At 29.1% G+C, this 19,094-nt stretch overlaps 7 protein-coding genes across 9 annotated transcripts; 3 read left to right on the top strand and 4 right to left on the bottom strand.

Moving 5' to 3' along the window:
• Nucleotides 1-1,593: 1,593 nt before the first annotated feature.
• LOC108741445 (ubiquitin-fold modifier 1) lies at nt 1,594-2,662 on the top strand (the record flags this gene model as incomplete). Its single annotated transcript, XM_018476260.1, is given in 3 exon segments — nt 1,594-1,650; nt 2,294-2,424; nt 2,491-2,662. Coding segments are annotated over 3 exon segments (259 nt in total), but the record flags the coding sequence as incomplete, so codon positions are not given.
• A 127-nt stretch (nt 2,663-2,789) lies between these two features.
• Nucleotides 2,790-5,481, bottom strand: LOC108741444 (acyl-CoA:lysophosphatidylglycerol acyltransferase 1). The gene is made up of 5 exons (XM_018476259.2): nt 4,988-5,481; nt 4,682-4,890; nt 4,405-4,619; nt 4,079-4,343; nt 2,790-3,461 (listed from the first exon to the last, which is right to left on the bottom strand). Exons 1-5 carry the CDS (start codon nt 5,008-5,010, stop codon nt 3,061-3,063), a joined length of 1,113 nt encoding a protein of 370 aa, XP_018331761.1. The 5' UTR covers nt 5,011-5,481; the 3' UTR covers nt 2,790-3,060.
• Nucleotides 5,482-6,043: 562 nt separating this feature from the next.
• LOC108741427 lies at nt 6,044-9,262 on the bottom strand. 2 transcript variants are annotated; one of them, XM_025977115.1, is made up of 13 exons: nt 8,905-9,262; nt 8,531-8,842; nt 8,313-8,416; nt 8,179-8,255; nt 7,845-8,113; nt 7,626-7,783; nt 7,346-7,571; nt 7,197-7,282; nt 6,932-7,122; nt 6,715-6,868; nt 6,545-6,651; nt 6,214-6,390; nt 6,044-6,157 (listed from the first exon to the last, which is right to left on the bottom strand). In XM_025977115.1, the coding sequence occupies exons 1-13, from the start codon at nt 9,025-9,027 to the stop codon at nt 6,066-6,068; spliced, it is 2,076 nt and encodes a 691-aa protein (XP_025832900.1). In that variant the 5' UTR covers nt 9,028-9,262; the 3' UTR covers nt 6,044-6,065. The 2 variants fall into 2 exon arrangements, with proteins under 2 accessions (XP_025832900.1, XP_025832901.1); XM_025977116.1 differs by lacking the exon at nt 6,214-6,390 and having other exon boundaries at nt 8,905-9,261.
• A 95-nt stretch (nt 9,263-9,357) lies between these two features.
• On the top strand, nt 9,358-12,112 carry LOC108741442 (signal recognition particle receptor subunit alpha homolog). The gene is made up of 8 exons (XM_018476258.2): nt 9,358-9,559; nt 9,657-10,059; nt 10,117-10,237; nt 10,295-10,445; nt 10,496-10,933; nt 10,994-11,296; nt 11,603-11,812; nt 11,878-12,112. Exons 1-8 carry the CDS (start codon nt 9,443-9,445, stop codon nt 12,001-12,003), a joined length of 1,869 nt encoding a protein of 622 aa, XP_018331760.1. The 5' UTR covers nt 9,358-9,442; the 3' UTR covers nt 12,004-12,112.
• A 125-nt stretch (nt 12,113-12,237) lies between these two features.
• Nucleotides 12,238-13,256, bottom strand: LOC108741435 (breast cancer metastasis-suppressor 1-like protein). Its single transcript, XM_018476248.2, has 2 exons — nt 12,774-13,256; nt 12,238-12,717 (listed from the first exon to the last, which is right to left on the bottom strand). The coding sequence occupies exons 1-2, from the start codon at nt 13,135-13,137 to the stop codon at nt 12,389-12,391; spliced, it is 693 nt and encodes a 230-aa protein (XP_018331750.1). The 5' UTR covers nt 13,138-13,256; the 3' UTR covers nt 12,238-12,388.
• Nucleotides 13,257-13,818: 562 nt separating this feature from the next.
• LOC112905187 (thioredoxin, mitochondrial) lies at nt 13,819-15,024 on the bottom strand. Of its 2 annotated transcripts, none has more exons than XM_025977117.1 (3): nt 14,736-15,024; nt 14,548-14,684; nt 13,819-14,491 (listed from the first exon to the last, which is right to left on the bottom strand). In XM_025977117.1, exon 3 carries the CDS (start codon nt 14,396-14,398, stop codon nt 13,940-13,942), a length of 459 nt encoding a protein of 152 aa, XP_025832902.1. In that variant the 5' UTR covers nt 14,399-14,491; nt 14,548-14,684; nt 14,736-15,024; the 3' UTR covers nt 13,819-13,939. The 2 variants fall into 2 exon arrangements, with proteins under 2 accessions (XP_025832902.1, XP_025832903.1); XM_025977118.1 differs by having other exon boundaries at nt 14,548-14,671.
• Nucleotides 15,025-15,226: 202 nt separating this feature from the next.
• LOC108741432 (mitochondrial import receptor subunit TOM70) lies at nt 15,227-17,458 on the top strand. Its single transcript, XM_018476246.2, has 4 exons — nt 15,227-16,107; nt 16,186-16,509; nt 16,651-17,119; nt 17,177-17,458. Exons 1-4 carry the CDS (start codon nt 15,381-15,383, stop codon nt 17,334-17,336), a joined length of 1,680 nt encoding a protein of 559 aa, XP_018331748.1. The 5' UTR covers nt 15,227-15,380; the 3' UTR covers nt 17,337-17,458.
• Nucleotides 17,459-19,094: the final 1,636 nt, after the last annotated feature.

Raw genomic sequence — 19,094 nt, 5'->3', positions numbered from 1 at the left:
AGTTATTATTGTCTGAAGTCTAATTATACTTTACGTAACTACTAACACAAATTAATCAATTAACTACCAAATTAATACACGTGGTTTTTATTTTACACATTCTCCTATAATACAATTTCTAATAACTATATGATTTTTAAATTATCTGCGTATTATCGTTGACATCTCATACCTGTCAAACAATTGCACAGGTAAGAGAACCATTGATTATATTATAAACAAGCCAAAAGAGCAATAAAAAAGAGTTTTCAACCATAGACCAGGTATGCGAGCGTTGTGTGCTAATGGTACATTAGATGGCAATAATAGCTGTATGCTGCATGGAACATTTGCAAGTGAAGATAAGTTGAAGTAATGAAGAACAAATGTACAATTATAAATCGCAAACAGTCTTGAACAACCACATTTGGTTGAATTGGATTTCGACTGAAGGATCCCGATATCGCACCCATTTTATAAAACTGTTCCAAAATTTTATCTTTTTCTTCGAAACGCTTAAAAAGCCACTGTTTCATACCTTCTGAATCCTTGGGAACTTCGCTGCTCGAATATAAACGGTAGAAAAATTTTGTTACACACGGAGGTTTTGTACCGAAAACTATCGCTAAAAGATCCAAGGGCTCACCATTTGGATAACATATCGTAACATCTAATATCCAGCATAGTTTGCTCTCTTCACAAGCTAAAATTCAATAAAACAAAAAGTTTTTAATATTAAATAGTCTTAAGTAGCACAGAATTCTTTTTTATCAGGTTCATTTTATACTATTTATTACGTCAGAAATTTTATTTTAATTATGTACATATTTACTCTTTTTTGATAAAATTTTTAAAACGTCAAGTATACACGAGCTTTTTGCATTTTTTTCTAATTCTTGGTCATGCTATTGGTCTTATTCATGATAGCCACACATAATATTTTAATCTGATAAATTCTTTTTGTCTGATAAAAGACCTTGGCAGCAAAACAAAATATTAATAAATACTAATAAAACTGTCCAGACATCAACAGCATTTTTTTAAAAATAAAAGGATTATCAATTTCAAAAACATTATGAAATGAACTTTGACTACATAGAGCATTGATAAACGTAGACATAAAATTTTTAAGGTACTTTCTTACAAATAAGCAAATTATAACAGTATAAATAACATAAAACTACGAATTAATTAAAAAAATTTAAAATAAATTATTATTAATAGTAAATTACTTAATGTATATTAACCCTTTATACAAAATATAACAATTAGGAATGACTATAGGCATTATATTTTGTTTAACTTAAATGGATTTTATACCTGGCAAATCATCTGCATTATTATTGGCAATTCCTTGAGGACCAACAGTTTTCATAATAACCTCTAAGGCACCAACCCTTGGTAAAGAAACATTTTGTAAAACTGGTAAATTATTTTTAAGAGCATATCTCTGAGATGTCTCTCGCCTTTTCCTTAAAAATCCACCTTCAGGAAATAACACAATCCACTTTCTATGTCTAGGTAGATAGGAATTGATTAAATGGGCAGCTAATGATGTTAATGACTGCTCCCTATTATTCTTCTGTTTATGTTTAATTTAATATTTTATTGTAGATCGAAAGTTACTTTTAAAATTACACTTACATCGGATCCTAAATTACCGTATAAAGTGTAAGTATTTTGCAGTCGCAAGGTTAACTTTTGGGGGGCCCACCTATTTAACTGTCTCTTTCGTCAACATACAATGGCTGTTCACAGTAATATCGGTGAAATATTAAGGCGTTTTGACGCTTTTGTTGCATTTGTTGAAAACAAACCTCATCTGGAAAATGCTTCACCAAACTACCTTAGTAATGTGTTTCGATGTGCAATGTTTATAGAAAATGTTATTGAACATACCAAGACCACTTCAAGTGCTGATTCATTTTCGCATGTACTTTCATTGTGGTATATGAAGAAAAGTGTTCCTTATTATGACCTTACTTATTTTAGCAGAGCTTGTGATCATTATCTAAAAACAATTTTGCAAAATTCTGCCTTGACAAAAGAGAAAATTGACTATGCACTTTGTTTGTATGTTAAACAACTCTCAAAGGAACGTTTTACAAACTTAATTAGTGATTTAATTTTAGAACATAGCTCTTATGATGCACTAGTAGAATATAGCATAGAATTAAATAAGAAAGGACTGCAACATTTGTGATGTAATATTTGAAAAGCAAATAATACATTTTTAATTTTTACTATTTTTAGTTTTATTTTATATATTGCTAAATGGTATGCATTTTAGAAAATTTCATGTGTTATATTTTAGATTGAGTGTTCCAGAAGCAACACCTTTTACTGCAGTTTTAAAGTTTGCAGCTGAAGAATTTAAAGTACCCCCTGCTACTTCAGCTATTATCACAGATGATGGTGTAGGCATAAACCCCCAACAAACTGCTGGTAATATTGTATTTATAAATTACAGTATGTTGAATAATTAATGTAACTTTTTCCTTTTATATGTAGGCAATGTGTTTCTTAAACATGGTTCTGAGCTTCGAATAATTCCAAGAGACAGAGTAGGGAGTAGGCACTAAATACCTTTTTGATTTTAAGAACTAAACTGTTTAAATATAAATAATGATTTTGTAAAAAAGATGAATTTAATTAATTTAAAATAAAGAATTTTTAATAATTATTTGATCGTTATTTCTGGGTAATATAACAGTGAATTTAATACGTTTACTTAAAAAACATGATGCTATAGGAGCCATTTTCATGTACTTTTATCGACCTTAGTCCTATATTTGAATTAAATACACTTATATATTTAAACAGTATACTAAAAAAATTACATTATTTCATAGACAAAAAGAATTCCTCATTTTCGTTAAAAAAACTACACATAATTAACAACTTGTATCTAATAACGAGTACTTATTAAGTTAGCTCTTTTTTTTTTTTTTTAAGTGCATGAGCGTGTGTATGTAAATACATATTTCGGTGGTAATGATGGATTTCTCGCACATCGGTCTAATTTATTCGACTTTATAAGTAAAGTCTTATCAAATAGACCAGGTATGCGAGCGTTGTGTGCTAATAGTACATTAGATGGCAATAATAGCTGTATGCTGCATGGAACATTTGCAAGTGAAGATAAGTTGAAGTAATGAAGAACAAATGTACAATTATAAATCGCAAACAGTCTTGAACAACCACATTTGGTTGAATTGGATTTCGACTGAAGGATCCCGATATCGCACCCATTTTATAAAACTGTTCCAAAATTTTATCTTTTTCTTCGAAACGCTTAAAAAGCCACTGTTTCATACCTTCTGAATCCTTGGGAACTTCGCTGCTCGAATATAAACGGTAGAAAAATTTTGTTACACACGGAGGTTTTGTACCGAAAACTATCGCTAAAAGATCCAAGGGCTCACCATTTGGATAACATATCGTAACATCTAATATCCAGCATAGTTTGCTCTCTTCACAAGCTAAAATTCAATAAAACAAAAAGTTTTTAATATTAAATAGTCTTAAGTAGCACAGAATTCTTTTTTATCAGGTTCATTTTATACTATTTATTACGTCAGAAATTTTATTTTAATTATGTACATATTTACTCTTTTTTGATAAAATTTTTAAAACGTCAAGTATACACGAGCTTTTTGCATTTTTTTCTAATTCTTGGTCATGCTATTGGTCTTATTCATGATAGCCACACATAATATTTTAATCTGATAAATTCTTTTTGTCTGATAAAAGACCTTGGCAGCAAAACAAAATATTAATAAATACTAATAAAACTGTCCAGACATCAACAGCATTTTTTTAAAAATAAAAGGATTATCAATTTCAAAAACATTATGAAATGAACTTTGACTACATAGAGCATTGATAAACGTAGACATAAAATTTTTAAGGTACTTTCTTACAAATAAGCAAATTATAACAGTATAAATAACATAAAACTACGAATTAATTAAAAAAATTTAAAATAAATTATTATTAATAGTAAATTACTTAATGTATATTAACCCTTTATACAAAATATAACAATTAGGAATGACTATAGGCATTATATTTTGTTTAACTTAAATGGATTTTATACCTGGCAAATCATCTGCATTATTATTGGCAATTCCTTGAGGACCAACAGTTTTCATAATAACCTCTAAGGCACCAACCCTTGGTAAAGAAACATTTTGTAAAACTGGTAAATTATTTTTAAGAGCATATCTCTGAGATGTCTCTCGCCTTTTCCTTAAAAATCCACCTTCAGGAAATAACACAATCCACTTTCTATGTCTAGGTAGATAGGAATTGATTAAATGGGCAGCTAATGATGTTAATGACTGCTCCCTATTATTCTTCCCCTTCAAAAATATATCAAGATATATGATGTTCTCCCAGTATATAATAATATATTACACTTACTGCTGCTATAAAAAAGTCTTGATGCATTAAACTAACTACTCCAAAGTTTGTATATTTAAATAACCTTTCCATAATCCACATTAGGTTTGGCAGAACATTCTTTTTTGAGTTGAAACATGCCATTAATAGAGGAACATCTGCAGTTGACTGGTGATTGACAATAACTAATGTTCTTTCTTCCAAACACTCTGTAATGTCATCCCCCATCTCTTCAACTAATAACAATTAAAATTAAGAAAAGTTTCTCAAATTGAAAATTAAAGCTGAAGGTACTTACTATCATATCCTGCACTCCAACTCCACAATGTTACAACTGATAAAAGCCAGTGAAAGAAGTAGCCCTCTATTTTCCAGTAACATTCTGGATGTACTTTTTTTAAAGGGAATAACAAAATCATCCACACAAGGTATGTGGGGATACAATATAAATTATTAGCCAATATAAAACACAGCCTTAGTAATGCTTTTGGTAAATGGTACCAATGCCTGGAAATGTTATAATAATTATGCAATTTGAATTTAAATATAAAGTATAACCTTTAAGTTAATAAATACTGATTAAAAATATAAAATTGATACTCACTCAGTAGAGAACCTGAGGTCCATTTTTTATGATATATAAAAAATCCTATTCAATTGTCAAAAATTAAAATGTACTTTATTAACAAATTTACAATTAGGCATGTATAATTGGAGTTTATATCGATTTCATACATTATCATTTTTGACAAATAGCTCGTCATTCCAATTATAGACAACCATAATTTATCTACTCTTCAAAAATTAAAACGTGCAAGATTTTAAACTTGTGTCTGTTATAGTTATTATTGTCTGAAGTCTAATTATACTTTACGTAACTACTAACACAAATTAATCAATTAACTACCAAATTAATACACGTGGTTTTTATTTTACACATTCTCCTATAATACAATTTCTAATAACTATATGATTTTTAAATTATCTGCGTATTATCGTTGACATCTCATACCTGTCAAACAATTGCACAGGTAAGAGAACCATTGATTATATTATAAACAAGCCAAAAGAGCAATAAAAAAGAGTTTTCAACCACAGATAAACATATACTGAACTACGTAACCGTTCTATTTTTGAAATCAGGACAATTGCAAAATTAAATAAATTAAAGTAATTAAGTAAATAGGCACAGTCTGATTAAATATTGTCAAATAAGATTATTACAATGAGAAGCTTCGCATAAACGTAGGCGTTAATAGTTATAAATTAAAAAATACAGTATGATGAGCTCATATTTCTAAAATAATGGTATACAGGGTGTTAAAACTTTATTACTCTAACTTCTTCAAAATTATATTATCTGCAGTCATGTTTATGATTATAAAATTATGTTATGGCCATGTTATAGCGCCATAAACTCCTTAATCAAATTAATTAAACTGTAGTTAATCCTTTTTACTAATAATTACATTGCTATAAACGGGCAGTGAAGTACATGAACACTAAAAAACTTTAAACATTCATAAAATTTGATAACACAACTTTAGAATATTGCTTCACTCAACAGAAATTAAAGAGTAAAAAAACTTTCATAATATAAAGATCAAATGCAATCAACTACGAGCATTAAAGTTATTAAAAAAATATTTTATTAATTTTATAATACTTTACAATAGTATTAATTAAATTTCATCCCACAATGAGATATTATTAAAATTACTTGAGGGAACGTTGCAATCATCTTCCGAGGACTGTAATGATTCCAGCATTTCAACTAAAAAATAATAATTACAGTATTAATTAGACAAATATAAAAAAGAAAAGTATTACTTTCGAATTCTGAAAACTGGAGTTCGCGTCTTAAATTATATAACGTGTTTATCACATATTTGTATTGGGAATATGATCCCACATATTTCACAATTATATCAGATGCAGAATGAAAATTAAGAATGTGAATTATCTTCAAACTAATCTTAATTACATCATTGTAATATTTATAATCACCTAAAATATATATTAATTAAAATAGAATAAATAAAGAAAAGGTAATATAAACACAATTAAGATTTTTTGCATATCTTTCAATAGAAATAAAAAAAGAGCCCTTTTAATTGCCCCGACAATACACCTTTTTGGCTTCGAACCTAAAATTTATTACCTGTTGGAAAATATCGACTTTTCGGAAATAATTCAACTTTTATAGTATGTAAAAAATTGTGCGTCAAATCAATAAATAATCGGCTTATTGCACTAAGGCAATCGTTGCTGTAACAATAAACATTATTGAATATAAATTATTTCTAATTAATGATGTTTACTAAAACTTACTGTTCGTTTTCTTGATAAAAAGTCCATGAGCTATTAGACTCTAATATATTTGCCAGAGTCTTAATTATGTTAGAATATAAATTCAAATGAGTACCGTCAGAATTTTTTAAAGAAGTGTCTATGAGGATACAATAAATTTGTAAGATGCAAGCGCCTAAATCGTAAGAAAAATATACAAATTAGTTAAAACTTATTAACAAAGAGAATCAAAATTTACCTGAATTGAAATAAGTTATTCCTTCTTTTTGTGGCCCCTTTAGCGTTTTTTCGATTGGCTTCCTACATAATTTGTTAACAAATTCCAAATTTACAGTAGCTTTTACTAGAAAACTTGATATTTTTTCCAAGATTAACAAGTTAGGACGAGAAAATACAATTTCCTTTGTAATATTTACAACTAATTGGTTTCTGAAATAAATAAAAATTAAAATTCAGTTTTCCACAAAAAAGTGCAATTTAATATAATATATTGTATAACATACACTTTATCAAAACTATTTGTAGCAGAAATACTTGTTAGCAGATCTACTGTTGCTAATAATAATCCAGAAAAAAGATGAGTTTTTCTCTAAGAAAAAAAAAGAATAGATTAATATTTGTTAATTGAAATAGCAGATGTTAATTTTGTTACCGTTTTCCCAATAATCATTATCACATGAAGTAATTGGCTGAGAAAATAATTTTCTGTTTCTAAACACTTGTCAGTGTTAAGTTTTAAAGTTTCTTCTAAACATTCAGTATTAATATGTTTATTTTCTAAAATATGGTTCTCAATGTGTTTGTTAAAGGGAATAATTAAAGCAATTAGGGCTACACATTGCCTAAATGAAATACCTATTTCATCTTCAAATATTGGGCTAAAATAAGTCAATTTAATTATATAATTAACAAACATGAAAACAATTTTTTACTCTGCATCCAATAAAGATGCTTTCTGGAAATTACAGGGTAGTTTGTTCTCCAAATACAAATTATCAATCTGTCTAATATCCTTTGTTTGAATATTTGTAGAAACTCCTTCTAAAAAACTATTCAAACTTTCAAGAAAGAAAAATGATAAAGAAAGTATCTACAAAAAAACAACAAATTATTAAATAAACTACTAAAAGTAATAAATAATAACAAAATACCTTTGTTACTACAGATAATTTTTTCTCTAAATTGAATTCTCTTTCAGGACTGTTCAAATAGATGCAAATTTCTTTGCTCAGTTTGGAGAAACATAATTTCTTATCATCTAAATTTAAAACTTCAAAACCAGTGAGATCATTACTTGTATCATCATTGATATGTGGAATTAAATATAACTTCAATGAATTGTTAGTCGTTTTTAAAAAGTAAGTTTCTCTTCCCAGGTATCCAAAATGTCTAAAATTGACTGTATCATGCAGTGGAACACCTAAAATAAGAAATACACATACCTAAATGAAAATATTCAGTTATTAAATTCGATTAATAACTTACCTGTTGGTGCTGTTGAATAAATTGGATCAAAATAGCTGTTAGTTGTAGTTTCTTTTTGAGATGAACTACCTGTCTGTCTTATAATAATAAAAAAAATTACGATTTTATTAACATTTAAGAAGATAGTATGTTACCTTGCTTCTTGATGCTGGATCTGTGTAAATGAAAAAGACAAATCTAATCTGTTTGCTTTACTTATTTCAACAATTTTTTGTTTTAAATTGGCAATTTCAAAGTCCTACAATTAAAGTAGTATGAATTTTAGTATGTCATTGATATGGAGTACAGTGGATGCTTATCCTGACTATAGGACCATTATTATAAACTTTAAATAGACAAAGACATTACTTACTCTAAATTCCAGATCACTCTTAAGTGCATTAATTTTCTGAGTAGAAACATTAATTTTATCAGTCAATTCCTTCTTTTTTTTACTGAACTCTACGTCTAAATTGGTTTTTATTACTTGTAGTTGATGTCTTAGAATGGTGACTTCTCCTTCTTTTGCTTCACATTTCTCTTTTAATATCTTCACCTGTTCACTTGCTTCTTTATTTACGTTATTACTTGTCTTTTGCTGTATTTGTGTAGAACAATAAATATTCCTTGATACTGAAGATTTTTCAAATTCTCCATATGTTGGTAATATACTATTATTGACTGACTAGAAAGATAAAAATGCTATTATTGCTGACGATAAATCATAATTGCAGATAATTGCAGTACTTGTTCACACATCTGTGTAGCCAAGACAAGACAATCATCCAAATCTGAATTGTCCCAGTCATCCTGTTCTAGTCTAGGCTTTTTACATAAATTATTTTCAATGGTTCCACTTCGTTTGGTCATTTTAATTTAAATATTAACGCATGTATTATTTAATTACATGATTTTTTCAAATAAGCAAACACAATTACCGGTTTGGTTAGTTAATTTCCTTTGAGGTTAAATTATCTATGATGTGTCAAAAGCATCAAAGCTTAGTGTGTGAAATTCAATAAATTATATTATTTTGTTAATTATTTAATACAAAGTTAATAGCATTAGGGCATCAAGAGAAATTAGTTTATAATATACCCTATTATTAAATTGTTGTCTTTTTAAGGAAAAGTTTAATTATAATTTTAAATTGATTTCAAATCTGTGGAGTAGAGTGATATTTAAAAATATTCCATAGATAAAAAATTAATAAATTGGTATACGATTGGTACAGTATAATTTAATGACGTGTAATAGTTAATTTAAACTAATTTTATTGTTAAAAATGTTGGAATTATTTACAATATTTACTCGTGGAGGTGTTGTTTTGTGGTGCTTCCAAAACTCTAGTCAAATTCTAAGGGATTCAGTGAATGCCCTAATTATGGGGGTGATATTGCAGGTTTGACTTTCCATATTTTTTGTTAAAATTGTTGTGCATTTATAGATATTGTTAATTTTTGTTTGGAAACTTGGTTTATTCGCATTTATTATTGTAGGAAAGGTCTGTGAACTCCTTTGATCATCAAAACCTTACCATGCAATACAAGCTGGATAATGAATTTGATTTGATTTTTGTTGTTGCCTATCAAAAGATTTTGCAGCTTTCTTATATAGATAAGTTTTTAAACGACATACACTTAGAGTTTCGTGATAAATACAAAAATGAGCTTCTCAATAAAAGCATTTTTCATACATTCAATTTCTCAAACAACTATACTTCTATACTTCAAACGGCAGAGCAATGGGCCAAGAAACAAGCTAAAATTCCTAAGCAAATGAAAACTTTTGAAGAGTCTAATAAATCTAAGAAAACAGTGTCTTCAATGATAGAAAGGAAAGGAGAAGATAAAACAATTAATAGTAAACCACAAAAGAAAAAAGGAGTAAATTTTGCTGAAGGTAATTACATTTTTTAAACATATACCTTTTTATGCTATTTTTTCCATAATATTTTAGTCCCTAAAGAGGATATTCTTTCTGTGAAAGATACTAAAGCAAATGGATTAATAGATGAAAATATTTTGGCTGAAAATCGTCTTAAATTTGCTCAAAAATTCAGTAAGAAAAAGGAGCCTAAGTATGATTTGTAGCTAACAAAATAATGCAAATAATTATTTTTATGTATTTTTTATAGAAAAAGCCCAAAAGCTGAGAAGGAGAAAGAGAAAGCAGGTAAAAAGCCTCGTGTATGGGATTTAGGGGGTTCAACTAAGGACTTGCAAACTTTAGAAAGGACTGTTGACAAGCCAGAAGATATGAAGAGTCATTTCACTCCTGAAACTGAGGTATTAAAATCGTACCGTTTTTAGAGCAAATAATATATTTTTTTTAATAGATTGTTGGTCAAATGAAAGGAACAATTAAAGATTTAGAAGTTGAATCATCCAGTGAAGAGGAAGAAGAAGAACTAGAAGATGTTACTCACCCAAAGAAAACGGAAAAGTCAAAAGGGGGCATGTTTTCATTATTTAAAAGCCTTGTTGGAGCTAAAAATCTAAAAGCTGAGGATATGAAATCTGTTTTGGATAAAATGAAAGACCATTTGATTGCGAAAAATGTAGCTGCTGATATTGCATTAAAATTATGTGATTCTGTTGCATCTAAATTAGAGGGAAAAGTGCTGGGTACCTTCGAAAGTGTTGCTGGCTTAGTCAAAACAACTTTAACTGAATCTCTAGTACAAATATTGAGCCCAAAGAGGCGTATTGACATTCTTCGTGATTGTATCGAAGCTTCACGTCAGGGGCGACCTTATGTTATGGTTTTCTGTGGTGTAAGAAAGTTACATTTTAACAATTTAAACTATCGTTTTATAATCTCTGTTTGATTTTAGGTAAATGGGGTAGGAAAATCTACGAATTTAGCCAAAATATGCTTTTGGTTGATTGAAAACAACATGTCTGTTTTGATAGCTGCTTGTGATACTTTTAGAGCTGGAGCTGTGGAACAGTTAAGGACCCATACAAAACATCTGAATGCTTTACATCCGCCAGAAAGGCACGGAGGCCGACAAATGGTGCAATTATATGAAAAAGGGTATGGTAAAGATGCTGCAGGAATAGCCATGGAGGCAATAAAATTCGCCAAGAACAACAAACTAGATGTTTGCCTTATAGACACAGCAGGACGTATGCAGGTAATAAAAATGCCTTATATTTAATAAAGAACATTAATTTAGTTGTATGCCTATCACATACATATAGCTGTAATGTAGATTCAGGTTGTCAAACAGATAACTGTAAGGCCATGCCACATTTAAAGTAAGGTATTACTGTTAGCAGTAAATATTGCATTTGATAATTATAACATTTAACAGATTTATATTAATTCTTTATTTATTTTCTAAAAGTAGGATTATTACAACTAGATTTGCTTAGGTTCAGTTCCTCCTTTATATATTTATGTTCATGCTTTAAACAAATTCCTTATTTTTATTTTAAAGGATAACGAGCCACTTATGCGAGCTCTTTCGAAATTGATTAAAGTCAATGAACCCGATTTGGTCTTGTTCGTTGGGGAAGCCCTGGTGGGAAATGAAGCTGTTGATCAATTGGTTAAATTCAATCAAGCCCTTGCAGATTATTCTGCAAGTTCAAATCCTCATCAAATTGATGGAATGGTTTTGACAAAATTCGATACAATCGATGATAAGGTAATTGGAATGTATATTTTGGAACAAAATAATATTAAAAACCATTTTTTATCTGATTTTTTAAGGTAGGGGCAGCTATATCTATGACATACATTACAGGACAGCCGATTGTTTTTGTGGGAACAGGACAGACTTATACTGATTTGAAAGCCTTGAATGCTAAAGCTGTGGTCCATTCTTTAATGAAATAAAATGATTTCAATGTATAGTTTTACATGAATTAATGATGTATTTAAAAAATGGTGTTATTAGGTGAAGGAACAATAGCATATTATATTATAAATAAAAATTCCATCTTTCCATGTTGTTAAATTTTTAAATCATAGGGAAATGAATGCCATTTTAGTTTTATGTTATACTATACATTTGCAATTAAAATATATTTTTCTTATTTAATCTTAGTTTTTTATTTTATTACTTATATTTTTTTTATAGATGAACATTTCAAATAACATTCGACTCTGCAAATATGACAAAAATTGCATAAAAAACAGTATTCTATTATTCACAAAGAAAAGAAGGGCCTTTTTTGTACCATTATTCTTTAAAGTTTTACCTTTAACAATTCGAGCTTTATTAAGGAGATCTCTTTAGAGCTTTTCGTATTAAAGTCCAGTCTTCCATAATATCCTGAGGTCTTAACATGTACACAATGTAAGGTCCTGAAACAGTAACTGCTTTACGACGAGATCTGGATCTTGATCTTGAGCCCCATTCTAATCCGTCGCCCCAATTTAATTCGCTATTATGTCTGTCCTCCTCCAGTCGCCTTATAGTGTTCATAAGATCATCATAAAAGTAATCCCAAGCAAGGCTTTTTTCACTCTCAAAGTTTTGTAAAGCAGCTTGCTCCTCAGCCTCAAATTTATTGCGAACGTTATTTAGCCTTAATCGACGTAAAATATCTGTACAATTAATGGTTTTAATTTATCAAAATTTAAAGGAAATGTACCAATTATACCTGCTACTTTTATTCTAATACGCTTATTTTCCTGGAGTTCTTGAAGTGGTCCAAGGTATTCTTGGGAACGACCTTCTTTAACTTCAACTAGCTGGTGATCAACTTGGGCTATACGCTCTCTGTAAAGTTGCTCACGAAGTACGGTAAACTGTCGCTCTAACTCTGATAAATTATCCATGCATTCGTTTCGTCTTTGCTCACATTCGCCTTCGTCCATTTCAGAACTTTCATCGGAATCTGCTTCATCTTCGCTGGATCCATGATCACCACTTGTATTTGTTCGATCAGAGTCTCCACCAGACACATCACCGTCACTTTCTTCTGCACCACCGGAATTGTTTTCTTGCATCTTTATTTGAGGCATTTTTTCCGAATAATTTTAGTTATAACAGCTTACTTGAGAAAACGTTTTTTATTTAATACAGTTACGAAAATATCGCAACATATTATAAGGTTAGGTAGATGAATTAATAAAGGTTATGTTTATTGTTTACATATTTTAAAAGAAATGTACGTACAGGGTGATACAAATTTAGGTACCACAATTTTTATTTTTTCTTTAAATAAAGTTTCAATGTATTAATCAGAGTCGACACATATAATAACAAATTATATATCCTCAAAGATTGTTTATTAACTGCAAGAAAAATGAAATACAGGGCAAATTTAGGACATAAAATATTTAATATTATATTTACACAACTAATAAAAATATTATTTAACATTGACGATAACATTATTATTACAAAATAATATTTTTTCAGAATTTATGAAACAACGATAGTAGGAAACTAAATATTTGTTTAAGGCAAAGATTTGATAGTGGGTAGTATGGTGTTATTACCTTAAACTAAATTGAATTTCATTTTTTCATTACTTTTGTTATCACTATTAATTAACTATTCGTTTCAAAAAATAAATATTTCGTTTATAATGTTATAACTGGAAAATTGGAATTCTCTTTCAAAAATATCTAGTCTAGTTTCTTATTTACACCTAATATTAGGTGCAATTATTGATTACAAAAGAAACAATTTTAGCAATAAAAAAATGAAACTTCATTTAATTTAGAACTCACCATACTTTTTTGGAAATGACCTTTGATATCTTAAGTATGTAATTTGATAATATACAAAATATTTACAATTCCTATGTATGAATTTATTTTAAGTATTTGAAAAGTTGTCTAACTTTGCTATAAGTCTTTCAATCATATCTGCATCAACCAGTCCAATAAACTTATCTACAACTAATCCATCTCTAACAGCAATTACTGCTGGAACAGCTTTTACTTCAAATGTATGAACTAATTCTGCATTATTTTCTACATCAATTACAGCCAAATCAATGTTTTCTTTAGGTCCAATTAATTCTTCCATTTTAGGAGTCAATATATGACATGGCTCACACCATTCAGCATGAAAATTTACAATAACAGGCTTACTTGAACGCATAACTTTTGAGAGAAAATCGTCATTATTGTTAATTGTAACGATTTTACTAAATGTTGATGAACATGACAACATACGTTGTTGTAAAAATTCAAATATTAGCTGCCTCTTATTTATAATGCCTTTAACACTATGTAAACATTTTTGAGATATGACACACTTTAAATAGCCCATCTCAAAAACGAACGTTGGTCTTAATTGATGCTTGTTTAAGTTTATTGGTCTACTATGAAGCTTCGACTACCTGCACTGAATAAATCTTGTAACCTTTAAAAGCCGAAAAATTAGATTAGAAATTAATTATGGAAACCACAAAAACTTACCCGATTAATTAATGGTAAAGCACACTATTTTGATGAATTATTAACTTTATGCACGTAATTAGATTTATGCCATAACCTAATTTTGGAAACCACTCAATTATTGAAACATTAAAAACGGTACTGGCTTAAAAGAAAAACTAAAAATATACCTTAAATTATGTAAATTAAAACAGGGGCATTATTTTTACCTTTTCAATGATTAGCCTTTAATAGAATACTTTTTTATAGTTATTGTTTATACATTCATCAGCAAATTTCCAGTAATAACTGGTAAAAGTTATTGGCACAGAAGACAGATTAACACTGTATAAAGTTTATAAATAAATAAATCACAAAAATGACAATAATATTAATTAGTTAACCTGAAATTCATTTTTTTTTGTCAACAAATTATTATTTGTGATTGCTTATTCATAATTGTAAGCATTTTTATGAATTGAAGACATAGATAATTGAAGGTTTGTTCCATTCATCCATTGTTGTTTCAGTTAAATTTAAAATTTAAATAATAATATGTTTCTTTAATAAATAAAAACAAAATAATACGTGCCTATACGTTTGCTGGTGTCTATATAGTATTAGATTACACAATTATGATCATTTTTATAATTAAAATTTAGATTCATTCTTATCTACAAAATTCTTACTGAGACTGTACTGGAATTATGACTGTATAGTAGTCAACGTTACAGGGCAGTACAGGGATTGTACTGTGTGTGATTGTACTGACGAGCTCTTCTAAGTCAAAATTTTACTGTTTTTTTATGGTTGTCAAATGTTGGAGTTTTCTCAGTATAAAAAATTAAATAAAATTTTCAATCGAAAACTCCGTAATGTCTAAAAGTGGTACTCATTCGATTCCAAAATGGCAAATAGCTTTAGTGGCCGGAGCTGCAGTTGGTGCTGTCTCATTAAGTTACATGATTTACAAAAGCCGGTTTAGTAAGAGCTCGTCAAAAGAAGTCAAGGAAAATGGTAAAATAAAAGATAAGAAAGTAAAGAAAGATGCATCTGAAGAACCAGAAACACCTTTGCAGAAGGTTATTAACTTCAAAGATGAAGGGAATGCGTTATTTAAAAAGGGCAAATATGATGAAGCAATATCTTTTTACACACAAGCGATTTTCCAATGTCCAGAAGGTTTTCCAACTGATTTGGCGACATTTTATCAAAACCGTGCTGCTGCTTATGAACAATTAAAGAAATGGAGTGCTGTTGTTGAAGACACAACCAAAGCTCTTGAATTCAACCCTAAATATGAAAAAGCTTTGTCAAGAAGGGCCAGGGCATTTGAATCTTTAGGAAAACTAGAAGAATGCCTGGATGACATAACAACTGTTTGTTTAATTCAACATTTCCAAAATCAACCTGCCCTTATGATGGCAGACAGAGTTTTGAAAGAATTGGGTAAACAACATGCAATTGAAGCAATCAAGAATAGAAAACCGATGCTTCCATCAAAACACTTTGTTAAAAGTTACTTTATTTCATTTTCTTCTGATCCAGTTTATGAGAAGCTCATGGATAGTTCTACTCCTATTGGAGAGGGAGATGTTAGAGGTTGGTTGATTATTGTAATTTTTTCTTATATTTTTGTCTGTTTTACTGCAAATTCTGAGAGTATTTCTTGTTGTTCAGGTTTTTTGAGGGCTAAGTTGGCATTTGCTACCGAAAATTTCGAGGAAATCATACCTGCCTGTACTGAAGAAATAAATTCCAGTGAATCTGAGTCTGAATATTATCTAGAAGCATTATCTTTACGTGCATCATTCCATTTACTTTGTGCATCACATAAAGAGGCATTTGATGACTTAAAAGCTGCCATAGATACTGTTGATGCTGATGTGAAAATCAAAGTTAATTGTCTCATCAAACGGGCGTCACTTTATATGCAAATGGGGGAAAATGAGAAATGCCTTGAAGACTTTGAAACAGCTGCTGAACTGGGACCTGAAATTTCAGGTAATTTGTATTATCAAAAATTAATTATCATGTTTGTCACTGTTTTGTGCTTATTGTTTTGTAATGGTCTTCTCCTGCATTATTAAAAAAAAAATAAATATTTAATAATGAATGTTAATTGAACTGATTTTTATTCACCAGATGTTTATCATCATCGGGGTCAAGTGAAACTTTTGATGGAAAAAACAACAGACGCAAGGCAAGATTTTGAAAAAGCAGTAACTCTGAATCCCAATTATGCAATTGCTTATGTACAAAAGTGTTACACGGACTACAGATACGCCCTTATGACCCAGGACGTGAATCTTTTGACTCAGTCGTTAGGAAACTTTAGAAGAGCTACAGAGAAGTTCTCAAATTCCTCAGAAGTCTACATTTTGTTTGCTCAAGTCCTGACTGAAAGACAAGAATTTAGTCAAGCTGAGAAATTATATACAAAAGCAGCAGAATTGGATCCCAGCAATGCTACCATTTTGGTGCACAGGGGCCTTTTACAACTTCAAATTGAAGGCAAATTCGAAAAGGCCGTCGAACTGATGAAAGAATCCATAAAACTGGATGAAAAATGCGAGTTTGCCTATGAGACATTAGCAACTGTTGAAGTGCAAAGGTGAATATTAATTGTATTAATTTAAATTACAGAATAAACAAAATTTTATTGTTTTAGGGGTAATCTTTTACTTGCAATTGAATTGTTCGATAAAGCTATTGCCTTGGCTAGGACGGAAATGGAAATGACTCATTTGTTTTCGTTAAGAGATGCCGCAGCATCACAGCTGAGAGTTACAAACAGGTTGAATATTGGACCACAACTCCTGAAGACATAGAAATGTAAAAATTGTTGTAAAATTACTGTACTTATGGATGTGATGCCATGCCCTGTAAAAATACAAATTAATCTGTTAATAAATTGTGTAGCATTTAAAATAAAACAGTTTTGTAAAGTTTAGGGTTTTAGTATTCTTTTTTTCATAAGTAAAATGGCATTTCAAAAGGCAAATTAAGAGTTAATCATTAACAAATAAACAATTAGTGCAGAGTTTGGGTTTTATAGTTTCTATTTTAAATGAAAATATGATAATAAAAGTTATTCTGTGATATATTATACCTGATGACATATGAATTAAATAAAACTAAAGTATAAACAAAAAGTTAAGAAATAGTTGTGATAATGTTAAATTGCAAGTTAATTGTCTAGTTTTTTATTTTTCTATGACAATACATCAAACGTTAATCCAGTGAAGATTAAAATTAACATTAACTTATTCAACTGACCAAAAAGACTGAACTTTTAATCCCCTTAAACTTTAATTAGAAAAGGTTTTTATAAATCAATTTTTCAGTTATTATTAAATTAACAAAAGTTAAACATTAAATATGACAACAGTAATTTATTGTTATTTCTTAATCACTATACCATAAAGTTAAACAGAAGTTAAAATTTAGAAAAGGGTAATTAAAGTTACGGTTAGTAATTATTTAGTAGTTATCAATTTAAATAGTTTCATTAATATTATGTAATTAATATCAATTTATAATCAATAAATTAGTTTATCAGTTTGGTGGTAGATGGCACCAAAATGCTACTTTCAACATTTGTTCCACAATAAGTAAATTATACTGTTGATACCTGTTGTGGCGTACCTGGAAAACAAAACTTTAACTAGAAAACTGATGGTGGCGCTCCAATGCACAAATATTAATTAAAAAGACGCGTTATTCCGAAAATGTTATATACGAAGTGTGACCAAGAAAAATTGTGAATTCATTTAATGTTAAAATTATCAAGCTAAATACAATATTTTTTAAACATAATAAAAAGAAAAAGGTCTTGAAAAAGTTTTATAGATTCAAGTTAATGTTGTTTGTCACAATAATGGCACAGTATATACTTCAAATTAAATATGGTTTTTCGTCTATCTAGGCCCCACAATAAGCAGAATTAGGTAATTAATGTTATAGGTAAAAACATTTGTTGTGCTTGATCTTGACCAAAGTAACTTTTTTTGTAATACACAATGAAGATTTATGATGTAAGTGACTTAAAATCAAGGGGAAAATACTAAAGTAAACAATAAAAGTACATAACTATTATTGAATTAACGTTCTTTACACCAATCGGTGTACCGTACAGTCGGCAAAAGGGTCCGCGAAACAAAATTAAAATGGTCTTTGGGATTCATTAATCAAAATTAAGGAAGCCAACGCGGGCTACCGACTTGACCGTCGTGCCGTAAAAAAATAGATTATGGGAAAAATACCAACTAAAGGCGAAGTTCTTATATACAAACATATATATATATAAGTTATAAGAACCGCAATTCTCTCACATCCTCTTTATAATAACTCGAATTATGGCCTAACACTCCCATATTAATTAAAGGCCTCAAAGAAAAATGCCGACACCTTTCCCATCATCCCGCAAAACTTTTTAAATTAACAAAAATGTAGCGCATGAATTCCTATTTTTCTGGAATAAAATACTAAAAAATAAAGTTCATGCTGGAAGGTTTGGCATTTCTGTTTACCTATTTTGAAATAATTACATAGAAATTAATACAGTTAGATACTCAAACTGTATTAAT

This window comes from Agrilus planipennis, unplaced genomic scaffold (genome assembly GCF_000699045.2).
Source record: "Agrilus planipennis isolate EAB-ADULT unplaced genomic scaffold, Apla_2.0 scaffold275, whole genome shotgun sequence".
Taxonomy (NCBI): Eukaryota; Metazoa; Arthropoda; class Insecta; order Coleoptera; family Buprestidae; genus Agrilus; species Agrilus planipennis.
This window is presented reverse-complemented; position numbering and strand designations above follow the sequence as displayed.